Source organism: Neopsephotus bourkii, unplaced genomic scaffold (genome assembly GCF_033783945.1).
Source record: "Neopsephotus bourkii isolate Nb327-2 ecotype Australia unplaced genomic scaffold, CSIRO-AGI_Nbou_v1 NB_309, whole genome shotgun sequence".
Taxonomy (NCBI): Eukaryota; Metazoa; Chordata; class Aves; order Psittaciformes; family Psittacidae; genus Neopsephotus; species Neopsephotus bourkii.
Genome location: NW_026900817.1, coordinates 254,839 through 267,612, shown reverse-complemented (window position 1 = coordinate 267,612; position 12,774 = coordinate 254,839). Strand labels below are relative to the sequence as shown.

Genomic DNA, 12,774 nt, shown 5'->3' with positions numbered 1-12,774 from the left:
CCACTGCTCCCTCCCTCATCTCACTGCCTGAAGCAGCAGCAGCATCAATGCCTGACCTCAGGCAAACTCACTCTTCTCTAGAGGAACTCTTGACCCTACAAGGGTTTACAGGTTTTCTGTACAGCTTTATCACAGTGTTGTTTATGAACAAGGCAGGGTGACCAGAGAATTCCCTTTTCCACAGTTTTAAACCCTTGTATGTAAGCTTTAATACAGGTTCCTCAAAATGCCACCTGATGCCCATGGGGCACGTTAACAGGCTGCCACGTTCTGCAGGGCAGCAGAGGGTGCAAACAGGGCCGAGTGGATTGTATCAGCAGGTTGGTCGCTGCATTTCCAGTTTCGCTCAAGTGACTTTGCTTGTTTGCCACCAAAGCACTTTGCAGAGGCTCAAGAGACTGCAGGCCAAGAGATCCCCACACCAAAGGCACTCTATAAAAGGTGAAAATATGAAGAACCTTTTCGCTCCAGTCTCTTAACCCAGTTGGCTTCGAGGAGATCATCCTGTCCCTCTGTCCCTTCCCAGGCAAGCTAATGAAGCATCATCCCCCAGGCTGAGAGGAAGGGTGCTGCCAGCACAGAAGGAGGAGGACAGCTTCCTTCACAGGAGGCTTTTATTAAAACTGGGTGACGTCTACAAGGATACAGTACAAAAAAAATTTGGTCCATGGAAAAAAACCCCGTAATAGTCAGTTAAGAAAATCAGTTACTCTGCAACAGCTACATTTGCCTACGCGGGACTCAGCATCCTTCATGTGTGATGCCCCTGAGGAGTCAGTGGGCTGCTTCATCAGCACCAAGACCTTCACCCCAGTACCACAGAGGAGCCATTGCCTAAGGGGGCAGAGGAGAAGGGAAGTTGAGAGTCTATTACTCACAGACATGTATAACACAGACACAAGGAGCAGGGCCACCCAAATTCATAGCAACCTTCCCAACCACACCAAAGGTGGGTGTGGGGATGGGGGGGGGGTCATCAGTAATGTGACTTTGCAGCTATTCCAAGAGAATCCAACCAACTTTCAAGTCCATTTGCATTACAGTCCCGAGCAGAAATACCAAGATCCAGGTCAAAAGAAGGCATTCTTAGACCTCACCACTAGTAATCCATTCCATGAAGAGGCATCTGGGCTGCTACTCCCTGGAGTAGAGAAAAAGCTACTTGTACATTCCTGAAACCATGCTGGGCCTTACAGCAGCCCCAGAACCTACAACTTGACTAAAACCCACAGGAGCTTCAGCATGGAAACACACTGGCTAACTCCTACACGCTTGGAGATATATCCGTTCCCAAGGACTGTCCTGTTCCACCCTCAGACCCACATGAAGGAGCCTCTGGTCCCCACAGCAAGTGACACAGGATAAAGAATAAGTCCCAAAGTAATAAGCCTACAACATTGTGTTCCTGCACAATTCCACCAGTTACTGCATCCCCTCTTCCTGCTACAGGGAGAAGTAGCAGCCAGATGGTCTGAGGCAACAGCAAGTGGAGGTCTTTTGAAATGCAGAGAGGTCTCACGACTCCAGTGCTTCCACATCCCTGCAGTAAGCCAACATCTCCTCTGCCCTGTGATCCCAGCCTAGGACAGTCAAAGAACACGAAGGGAACACGGCAGGAAAAGAGGGGCAGGGGAAGAAGCGATTCTCTACAGAGTCCAGGAACTTCCTCAAGGAGGAGAGTGACCTATGAGGCAGCCCAGTGCAGCAGCACCCTCCACACGAGGGAGTGAGGGCAGGGAGGTATGTCAGCTCACAGCATCCTGCCCACTACATCTCCTGGTAGCGTCCTATAACACGAGGCAGGGAAGAGACTAGCCACAGAACTCCACTTTAACAGCAGCTCCAGGCTTCCCAGAGCCAGGCCCCGTGTGCCACAACTAGATGCTAGTTGGGGGAAGAAGAGGTTGTGTTTTCTGAACTTGAGAAAGGCTCCAAGTCAGCAGTTGCAACTGGCTATGGGGACACACTACAGACAGTGCAGAGTCAAGGGGAGGCTCTTGGAAGCCTTGGGACTGGGCAAGGCAACAGTCAGGAGGAAAACCAGGTAGAAATGTGTGTTCATTGGAGCCCATCTGTTTGCCACGGCCCAGCAGACTGCAGGTATCCTGGAGCTGCCCCAACAGGGACAATGCCAGGATGAATAATGAGGCGGCCTCACTGCCGGAGTGGGATTATGTGAGCTTTAACAGCGTGCTCTGCAGCTCTGGCTCCACAAAGAGCTGGGATGCCTTCTGGTGGGGAGGAACAGAGCATCTATGTGTTCCGGATTCCTAGGGCCTGCTCCAATTCCTGCCGTCTCTGCTGCACCTGCAAGAGAAGCCAGAGGGGAGCGTTAACATACATGGATGGTGCAGCACCACAGCATCCCAGTAACACAGGGCCCAGCTGGAAACTGGGAGAGCTCAAACTGGGAGCAAGATGCACCAGCAGTGTCTACAAGTGGAGCTTAACACTGCCACTCTCCACGAGTAGCATCTGCTCCCAAGTTGTGACAGGTACTCAGGACCACTGAGTACAGAGGAGGACACTCACCTTGGAGTAGAAGTATCTGCACACAGCTTCCTGAGCCCACGGCTGGAAGTAGAACTCAGCTCTACGCTCCTCTTCTGGATTCCCAACAACATCAGTCATTGTCTGGAGAGCACAAAGGATGAAACAGTTCAGGGAGTGCAAAAGCTCTGGCTGAGCAAACCCACAGCCCTCCCCTTTCCTCAAAGGCGTTTCAGTAGAGTCAGGTCAGGTTCTTCCACTTGACTCCAATTCTAGTCTTGCTTTCTGAGCAGGAAATTGCCTGTCTCTCTCAGTGGGAGCTGGTTATAATGAGGGAAGAGTGTGACTGGATCCACCTTCCACACAAGTCAAAGCTTTTACCTTTAAATCCCGGCACTGGGACTGGAGCCAGTCGTTGATGAAGCCCTGAGGATCTCGGGCAAAGCTCAGCATGAACTCCCGCTGGGTCTTCAGCTGGTTAATTGTCTCTATTGTTTCATGAATCTGAAGGAGATAAGCACAGAACTAAACTGCTGAATAGGGGAAAAAGTCTGACTGAAACATCAAGAGATGGCACCACATGAAGCAAATCCTTATACTCCCTGGTTGACTTACACCTGTCCAACAGGGTTTTTCAGCTCCCTGAACTCCTGTACTGTTCAGGGCTCACCTGCTCCAGAGACACATTCCCACTCAGCAAGGAGGGGGGCAGACCTAAAGGAGCCCTCCCTACCTTGTTATCCAGAGCAGCAATTTCCTGTTGACTGGCTGTGGACAGCAGGAAGGAATTCATCTGAGTTTTCAAGGTATCATCCACCTCCACATCGATGTCATAGCAAGCTGTTTTCTTCTGGTCGTTTGGGTCAACACTAGGGGCAGCCACAAGAAAGATGCTAAAATAAGTGAGCAGCTCAAGGATGCACCAAACCGTAGCTCCTGCAGGATGATGCAGCAGATGGATTGCAGGCAGGGACAAGCCACGTTAGTGTTAGAGCTGAAGCTAACACCAAGCAGCAAAGCTCCACTGAAGTCTTTGCAACACAAGGACCAAGGGATTGCTCCAAGCAGATTTCTATCTAGAGAAGTGGAACGCAAAGGACAGCATGAACGTGGGAGTGCCTTGTGGAACAGAGGGACGTGGTAAACGAAAGAGGCGGCTGTTCTCGTACAAAGAAACAATGACAGGCAACAAGAGAACTGCTGCTGAAAACCAGAACATAGCACATTGCCTTCCTGTGCCAGCCCCATCCATCCCCTCCACTCCTCCTTCTGGAAATATAAAGAAAGAAACGAAGACAGGCTGAGAAAGTTGGAGCTGTTCAGCTTGGAGAAGAGAAGCTGCGTGGAGAGCTCAGAGCAGCCTTCAAATATCTGAAGGGGGGATACAAGGATGCTGCAGAGAGACCTTAATCAGGGACTGGAGCAATGGGATAAGGGGTGATGGGTACAAACAGAAACAGGGGAAGTTCAGTCTGGAGATAAGGCAGAAGCTCTTCCCTGTGATGGTGCTGAGGCGCTGGCACAGGGTGCCCAGAGAAGCTGTGGCTGCCCCATCCCTCACAGTGCTCAAGGCCAGATTGGACACAGGGGCTTGGTCAACATGGTCTCGTGTGAGGCATCCCTGCCTGTGCAGGGGGTTGAAACTGAATGACCTTTAAGTCCTTTCCAACCCAAACCATTCCATGATTCTAGGAATACGAAGAGAAATATGAGATCGAGCAGAGCAGTGATCTCACCTGATCACATGATTGATGATGATCGGCTCTGGGGGCATAAGCAACGCGTGAAGCCTTTGTGGGATTTCAGAGAACTTCATCCGCTGGGATTCAAATATCTGTGACAGAAACACAGGGCTAAGGGAAGGGGATGGGGCCTCAGTGCCAGTGATCACTGGCTGCTGACAAAGCAAAGCTGAGACAGTCGCTTCTTCCAGCCCCAGTTACCTGCTGGAGGTATTTGTCACAGATGACGTATTCCCTCTCGTGGGGGTCCTGGAGCTTGTGGGTCTTGATGTACTGCCACAGTGCCTGGATGATCACTGGCCGGGTCTGTGTGTGAATCCCCAAGAGACGAGCCAGGCGAGGATCCAGTTTGAACTGGGGAGGCTGAAACACAAAGCACAGGAAGGTGAGATGAATCCAGACAGAGCTGGCTGTGCCCAGCACTGTTACTCCTAGCACCTTACCTGGTAATCCAGCATCAGGAGGACGGTGCAGCGCACATTTACATCTCCCGGCCTCTTCACCTGGAAGCCATCTGTCTCCTGAGTTGTAGCAGTCCTGTGCCACTGCAACAGGAAGGGGCATTTAGAAGCATGCCCACACTTGGTTCCCTTTGCTCCCGCTGCTTGACACCCGATGAGCTTCCCAGTACATCCCACCCACCTGAAGTTCACCATCCCCACTTACAGCTTGAAACGGGAGTTAACACATTTGTTCAGACCCCAGCAAGTCAGAGGAAAAGCTAAGATGAGAATTCAAGAGCTCCTGGCTCCCAGCCACTTGTTCAAGCCTGAAGTGTCCCCACCTCTTGAGTTACAAGAGCTATACAAACCCTGCCTGCTGAAACACCAACCCATTTTTAGAGGTAACACAGCGAAAAGAAGCTCACCTCTACTAGGTGATTGTCAGGGCCATACAGGTCTTTATCAAGTTCAATGACCAGAGATTTAAAGAAGGATGAGAACTTTCTTTTCTGCTTGGTGGCATCATATTTGGACAAAGCAGACTGCAAGCAACACAGGAAGGAAAAGCATTAGGACAGCAAGTCTCAGCACTCAAGCACAGCCACCGTGCATGACAGCGTTCCTTTAAGTTCTGAACACCTAAATTCACCGACATGTGCTTGAAAATCAAGTTCCAAGTCAGAAAGTGAAAGACTGGAGTTAAAGATGAGCTTGCAGGAATTAAATCACTCAGCAATGACATACAATGCCCCCATTCTCAGAGCCAGGGTACACCAGTGCCACTGATCTGCTCTCACCAGTAATTCTTAGAGCTATAAGAACTTTGTATAACTCATGTCCTTGAACCCTTCGGTCTCCAAGTTGGGCTCTCGGTCTCGTCACCATCAGACTCCTTGGAAAACAGAGATGAAGGAGGATATCAAGCCCCTAGCTCTGCTCTCAGACACCAAGAAACTGCTTTCATTGCCAATTCCAGAAGCACACAGTTGGGTGTTTCACACTTACATCCTCCAGCAGCCGCCCTTCCACCCGGAGCTCCCAGGAGGCGACTGTTCCTTCACCATCCTCTGCGTCTGACTTGGCTGGATTGAAGGTATTGGAGATAAAAATACGCAGCTTTCGTTTTTGCTAAAGGGAAGAACATTGGCACAGTGTTCATTCTGAAATAGAGGGTTATCTTGCTTATGTTCTACTAAAATGAAGCTTGATGGGTTTAGCTGCTTCATATTCCCCCTCTCCTGGGGCAGACAACAATGAAAGAGGCATTTCTGGTTCCATTCCTACATCTGGAGCGTTAAGGTTCCTAATACCCCACGCTTACAGGGACATAACAGCTTCAGTGCCTTCCTGCTGTCTTAAGTGAAGCAAGAGCCTCCAAACCTTGCTTCTCGTAACCACAGACACTGCCCTCCCCTACCTTAATGGGTCTCTTCAAAGCCTCCTGGATATCCAGGCGCTTCCTCATTATGGTCTGGTCCAACTTCCTTTCAAAGGCCAGAAGGTCCATGTAGGCCTGAGACTCGGGGACAAGCTCACGAATCTACAGCCAACCAAGAACACAAATCACTGTTGGTGTCCCCATCCCTCTCCAGCCAACCCCACCCCACCCCAGGCTGCAGCCACCCGTGCCACTCACCCTCTGAGGTAGAATTTTATCAGCCATCTTCTTCTTTTTAGCGCTGTTAAGGAGGAAGATGCAGAGGCATTAAATCAGCAACCACCTTCTGCAGGTTAACTGTAGCATTCACAAAGGGAGCCACACAACGGCTCCTTCTCTGGTTGCTGCTGGGGCATGAGCAGTGCTCTCATCTGTCCCAGGCTCAGGGTTTCATTTCCAGGGACACATCAAGCTTTTGATTCCCTGCTGCAGTGTGACTGATTCCCTGACACTTCACATCCCACATGAGAGCTGAGCGCAGGGTTCTAGTGAGCACGGACAGAACGACCTCAATCCATTTCCAATGGACTTTTCTAGGAGATGCATTTGAAATCAAGGCACGAATCACCGAGGCCCCACGTTATACTGCTAAAAACAACACATAAACCTGCTCCTGCCTTGCAGCTGCATGGTACTCCTTCATGCTGGAAGCCCCCCACTCCCAGAGGAGCTCCCAAGGGAGCTGATGGCCTTTCAGCCCTCAACAAGACCCAACCATGAAAGCCTGAGCACAGCACGAAGGTGGAACACCCAGACACAACCCAACAGAGCAGCTTTGTGCTGCTCACACCATGCCAGTGACTGATGCTTCCCACTGCCTATCCCTGGATCAATCCTTGCTTTGTGATTCTGGGGGTGCCTGTCTGCACCCCAATCCCATCCTGTCCCAATGGGTCTTTGGGGAGAGAGGCAACAGGTCTGTAACCCTGCTTAGAGATGCACTGGGATACCTGTGCTGCGTGGGGATGCACCGGAATGCCCAGGGATGTGCCAGGATACCCGCACTGCCCACGGATGCCCCTGTTGCCAGGCGAGGCACCGGGATGCCCCTGCTGGCCAGGGATGCACCGGAATGCCCAGGGATGTGCCAGGATACCCGCACTGCCCAGGGATGCCCCCGATGCCTGCCCGGGGATGCGCCATGATACAAAGGGATGCCCCTGCTGCCCAGGGATGCCCCCGTTGCCCAGGGATGCACCGGGATGCCCGGGAATGCGCCAGGATACCCGTGCTGCCCGAGGACGCCCCCGATGCCCGGGGATGCCTCCATTGCCCGGGGATGCCCCTGCTGCCCAGGGATGCATCAGAATGCTCGGGATGCGCCAGGATACCCGCACTGCCCGGGAATGCCCCCGATGCCTGCCCGGGGATGCGCCATGATACAAAGGGATGCCCCTGTTGCCCAGGGATGCACCGGAATGCCCGGGGACACGCCAGGATACCCGCACTGCCCGGGGAATGCCCCCGTTGCCCAGGGATGCGCCGAGATGCCCGCGGTTGCCGGCCCTTACTTGTGGTTGCGGTTGGGCACGGCCTGCGGCTGCACCTGCTGGAGCTGCTGCGGCGCGGGCCTCTTGCGGGCCTGGTCCAGGCTGGCCTGCGCCATCCCGGGCCGCACCGCCGGGCTCCCACCGTACCCGGGCGGCCCCATGGAGGGGCCCTGCGGCGCCAGCCGGCTGCCCGGTAACATTCCGGGGCGCTGCGGAGAGAAAGAACCGCTCCAGTGCCCACCGGGACGGGACGGACCGGCCCCGGTCCCGTCCCCGCCCGCCCCGCCCTGCGCAGCGCCGGTCCGCGCGTCCCCGCCGGCCCCTCCCCCGCCTCACCGGGTAAGCGGCTCCGGGCAGCGGCGAACGGTACAGGCCCTGTCCCGGGGCCGGGCCCATGCGCACCGGCCCGCCCGGTGTGCCCGGTCCCAGCGCACCGGCCCCGGCAGCGGCCCCACCGCCGCCGCCGCTCGGAGTCACCGACTGGAAGCCCGCCCGCGCCGCCATCTTCTCCAGCACAAAGGGGAGCGGGCCGGAAGCGGACGTTGGCCATAGAGAGCTCGCGTGGGTGTCGCGCTAGAGCGGCGCAGCCAGCAAGTGGCGCCCTCTGCTGGCTGGAGGCCACGCTAGGCGGCGGGGGTGCAAGGTCAAGGAGGGGGTATAGGGTCCGTGATGGTTGTTCTTGGGGTGCAGAATCTGTGATGGTTGTTCTTGAAGTGCAGGGTCCTGGGGGTCAGCATGCAGGGTCTGTGATGGTTGTTCTTGTTTTGAAGGGTTGGTGATGGTTGTTCTTGGGGTGCAGGATCTGTGATGGTTGTTCTTAGGGTACAGGGTCCTGAGGGTCGGGGTGCAGGGTCTGTGATAGTTGTTCTTAGGGTACAGGGTCTGTGATGGTTGTTCTTAGGGTACAGGGTCTGTGATGGTTGTTCTTGGGGTTCAAGGTCTATGACGGTTGTTCTTGGGGTACAGGGTCTGTGATGGTTGTTCTTGGGGTTGAAGGTCTGTGATGGTTGTTCTTGGGGTACAGGGTCTGTGATGGTTGTTCTTGGAGTGCAGGAACCTGGGGGTCAGGGTGCAGGATCTGTGATGGTTGTTCTTGGGGTACAGGGTCCGTGATGGTTGTTCTTGGGGTACAGGGTCTGTGATGGTTGTTCTTGGGGTTCAAGGTCTATGATGGTTGTTCTTGGGGTGCAGGGTCCTAGGAGCAATGCTTATAGAGAGCCTGAGAGGGATGCAAAGGCCATGGAGGGAGGTTAGGAGCAGGATGGGAGATGCAGGGGCTGTGCCAGCAGCTCCCATCTCCATACAAAGCAGAAGGTGGATTCATCTCCTTGAATCCTGAGGCTGGCAGCCATGGAGCTGCCTTCACGTGTGCTCAGAGAGTCATCCACCTCCCTCAGCTCACACCGCACTCGTTTTGATCTCTCCTGTCCCAGTTTAGCCTGGCTGATTTCCACTGCAGCCATAGGCGTTACTGCATGGGAGCTGAGGAGGGTTGGGGTGTCAGTCCCACACTTGCCAGGCCATAACTGCAGCGCTCGGCTATAAATATGTGCCTATTGCAGGAGATGCTGGTCCTGAAGCCTCCCTTGCTTTGGGATGTGCTCACCCTGTCCTTAACATCCTAAGAAGTAACCTTAGGGGGGCATAAAAGGACTGGACAGAGACAGGTTTAGGCTGAGCACCCAGCAACGGTTTCCTGTCTCCCTTGACAGCCACTCGGTTTGCGTGCTGTTAGAATGAAAGGCCACTTTCTGCAAGTATTAGCATTAAGTTCCCTATTCCCCGGAGCTCTTACCCTTGTGTTTGCTCAGAGAGAAAAGGGACACAAACCCTGCCAGCAGGAACCTGTGAATGAAAGCCAAGCGCTCACCCCGTGTTAAGCAGTTCGTGATGCTCATGGGTCATTTCCGACCTTGTCCTGCACAGGGCATTGTTGAGTGAGCAAAGTGTTGGCACCTTTCCTGCCAGATGCGGTATTCCCTATCCTTGGTGGGAAAGATGAAGCGTTGGGCACAGCCATTAACTGTTGTCTCAGCATCCGTGTGTCTGCAGTTAATTTAATGCCACCTCCGACAGGCTTGGCGCCCGGCAGCCTGATGAAATATTCATGGCGAGGAGAAGCACTGGAACTTATCTGCTCCGTGTTGTTCAGCTGCAACGTGGAGGCTTCAAGCATGGAACACACAGGGTGAAAGGGAGAGGAAGCAAGAGCTCACCTGAGGAGTGGGGAGAGGGAAGCGGGACTCAGCTGGGCACTGGGCTCTTGGGAGACCCCACACTGACCTAGGGGAGACCCCAGCCCTCAGCCCCTTCTGACCTGGCCTCTTTATGCCCTCACACCAGCTGTGATGTGCGAGAAGCACATGGAGGGAATAAGCCCAGCTGCCTTAGCTCAGTATCTCCTTACCCTTGTCCCTTCTCCTGCCCTGAGGCTTTGCTTGGCTCCCTGGTCCCAGTCAAAACTCTTCCTCATTCACCTTCATTTCCCTGCGCCCGCTGGCACAAGGCAGCTCCTCTGAAACCTCCTTCCCCAAGCAGTAAAGCTCTGGCTCCAGGCAGCCGAGCGGCATCCTGGGCTGTGTAATTATATCTCAGTGCCTGTTTCTGCTGGCAGCTTTAGCAGCGCGCGAGTGGGAACCAGGAATTACTGCCAGGGAGGAGAAGAGGTGATGCTATCTGTGCCACGGTTATGTGCATGCGGCGTGATTAATCCTTGCTCTGGAGGGTGTCAGCAGCCACACAATCCACAAGATAAACACAGCAGCGTGCAAAAAGGTGCTTCAGGGGGTTTAGTGTGGAGAAGAGAAAGCTCAGGGGGGACCTGATCGCTCCCTACAACTGCCTGACAGGAGGATGGAGCCAGGCTCTGCTCCCAAGGACCAAGGGATGGGACAAGAGGAACCGGCCTCAAGCTGCACCAGGGCAGGTTTAGATGGAGCTGAGGAACAATTCCTGCCCCAGAGGGTGCTCAGCATTGGAACAGGCTGCCCAGGGCAGGGCTGCAGGCACCGGCCCTGCAAGTGCTCACACACCCTCAGTGCCATGGGTTAGTGGTGGCCTTGGCAGTGCTGGGAATGGTTGGATTTGAGGAGCTTAAAGCTCTTTTCCAACCCGGTTGGTACTGTGGTTCTGTGATCTCAGGCCTGGGTGTGCCCCAGCCCCTCCTTGGGCCATCAGAGCTGCTTCCTGTGAGATGTAATTAACTCCTTGTCTTGTGCCCAGCGAGTGACAGACACATCCTGCCTGCGCCACACACCCTGCAGAGTGCCAGCCCTGCGCAGCCCACACGTGATGCTCCCACTGGATCCCAGAATCATGGAATGGTTTCAGTTGGAAGGGACCTTAAAACTCCTCCAGCTCCAATCCCAACCCCTTCCACTGTTGCAGGGTGCTCCAAGCCCCTGTGTCCAACCTGGCCTTGAGCACTGCCAGGGATGGGGCAGCCACAGCTTCTCTGGGCACCCTGTGCCAGCGCCTCAGCACCGTAACCCACATAGGGCTGTGGCTGTGCAACACAAGGCAGTGACGGATGGATGGGGTGACCTCTCCCAGCACAGCCCAGTAAGTTAATGGGGAGCTGAGGAAGAGACTGCAGCTTGCAGAGACAGAGTCACTGCCTGCCCCATGCAACAGGAGCTGCTGTGAGCACCACTGTGCAGTGAGCACACATGATCAGCTGCTCTGCCTGCAATTACTTGAGGTTCATTAACTCCCTTCTGGCCTTCGCTTTATCACCTGGTTCCTATTCAAACCCACCCCGTGGCCTTTGCAGCACCAGCTCTGACAGAGAAAGACCAGAATAGGAGTAAAACTGTTCCAGTTTAAATGCAAACCACCCGGCTGCCATTTCCAGGAGCAGCGGGGCCCTGGCCAGAGCCAAGTGACCAGGGGGAGTCTGGCATTTCAGTATTCCCTGCCCACTGCTCACTTACTATTACTCAGTCTCCATGGGGTCCCGAGGGCTTTTTTGGATGCCCAGTGCTGGAGCTGGCCCATTGCTTTGTAGCTGGGAAGTTTTCGGATGAAAAGTGCATTTCCCTATAGCTTGTGCTATGATGGCCATAAACTCGCTTTGGTTTTAGCTAGTGACTCATTCCTGCTGGATCTCAGGTGCCTGTTCCAAAGCTGTCAGACATGAGCTGCTCTGTGTGTGTTAGTTCTCCTGTGGTTGGGGGGAAAGCCAGTTCCCACCTTCCAGTGCTCAGTGTCCCTTGGGATGTGCTCGCACTGTGCCGTGGGACCAGGCAGTGATGCTGGAGCTCGCTGAGGTTCCCAGGGCTGTCACCACGTTAGCACAGCCCTTGGCAAAGGGAAGCTTTAACGTGATGCTCTCCAGCATCAGCTCTGTGTTCAGGGGTGCATTTAAGCACAGTATTGGAAGGCTGGACCAAAGCTTTATCCTCCCCCCTTCCTTTTGGTGGTGGTGCTGGGATTCCAGTGCTTCAAGGGCATCCTGGGATGATGCCATCCCCACCTGCCTCCTTAGGGAGCATTTCCAGCAGCTCAGCAAGAGAGAAAGGCTCAGTGTTCATGAGTTATATCATTCTTTATATCATCGTTAAGAGTAGCAGGTATTGATGTACAATGCATCTGTCATCTTATTGTGCTTCCTATGAAAATGTGTGTACATAGTACAGATACCAGAGAGAATTCCACACTTTATACACTTGAAGGCATTCAGAGATCAGTAACAGAAAAGAAAATGGCACAAGAACAAGGCCTAAATGCTACTAGATGGATATCTACACTGATATGATGCATATATAGAGATATATATATATATGTACACATATATATATAGTCATATATATTCTATATAAGAAATATAAAATGCAGATGATAGAATAGAAACAAACAAAAAACCTGTATGCTTCAACAAGTGAGCGTCAAGGTCAAATCCCAGCCCCATCTTTAAAAGCTTGAATGGGAAAGAGAAAGGAAGGAAGGAAGGAAATAAATAAACGAAATGCAATGAAACATTAGGAAAAATCCATAAGAAAATTTATGGATGTGGCCAACCCGTCATCTTTGGGCGATCGCTGGATACAAAGGACTGACCCCCAGTTCCTAAGTTTGGTCAGGAAGCAAATAATACTTAATAATAATAATAATAATATGACTAATGACAACAATAATAAACCCAAAGCTGCAGTTTGGAAATAAGACTTACT

At 53.2% G+C, this 12,774-nt stretch overlaps 2 protein-coding genes across 2 annotated transcripts in view; both read right to left on the bottom strand.

Annotated features, from left to right (window-relative positions):
• Nucleotides 1-12,774, bottom strand: part of LOC133208924 (cytochrome c oxidase assembly protein COX14) — a 190,459-nt gene that overhangs the window by 7,070 nt on the left and 170,615 nt on the right. The window lies entirely within an intron of this gene.
• SMARCD1 (SWI/SNF related, matrix associated, actin dependent regulator of chromatin, subfamily d, member 1) lies at nt 597-8,120 on the bottom strand. Its single transcript, XM_061347169.1, has 13 exons — nt 7,940-8,120; nt 7,625-7,812; nt 6,312-6,354; nt 6,093-6,215; nt 5,681-5,803; nt 5,101-5,217; nt 4,676-4,777; nt 4,434-4,595; nt 4,227-4,324; nt 3,224-3,359; nt 2,872-2,994; nt 2,533-2,634; nt 597-2,307 (listed from the first exon to the last, which is right to left on the bottom strand). Exons 1-13 carry the CDS (start codon nt 8,105-8,107, stop codon nt 2,254-2,256), a joined length of 1,539 nt encoding a protein of 512 aa, XP_061203153.1. The 5' UTR covers nt 8,108-8,120; the 3' UTR covers nt 597-2,253.

Coding starts and splice junctions, on each gene's coding strand:
- SMARCD1 (XM_061347169.1), bottom strand. CDS start 8,107: ATGGCGGCGCGGGCGGGCTTCCAGTCGGTGACTCCGAGCGGCGGCGGC. Junction 4,596..4,675: donor TCCTGATGCTGGATTACCAG/GTAAGGTGCTAG, acceptor TTTGTGTTTCAG/CCTCCCCAGTTCAAACTGGA. Junction 4,325..4,433: donor GTGACAAATACCTCCAGCAG/GTAACTGGGGCT, acceptor TTTCTGTCACAG/ATATTTGAATCCCAGCGGAT.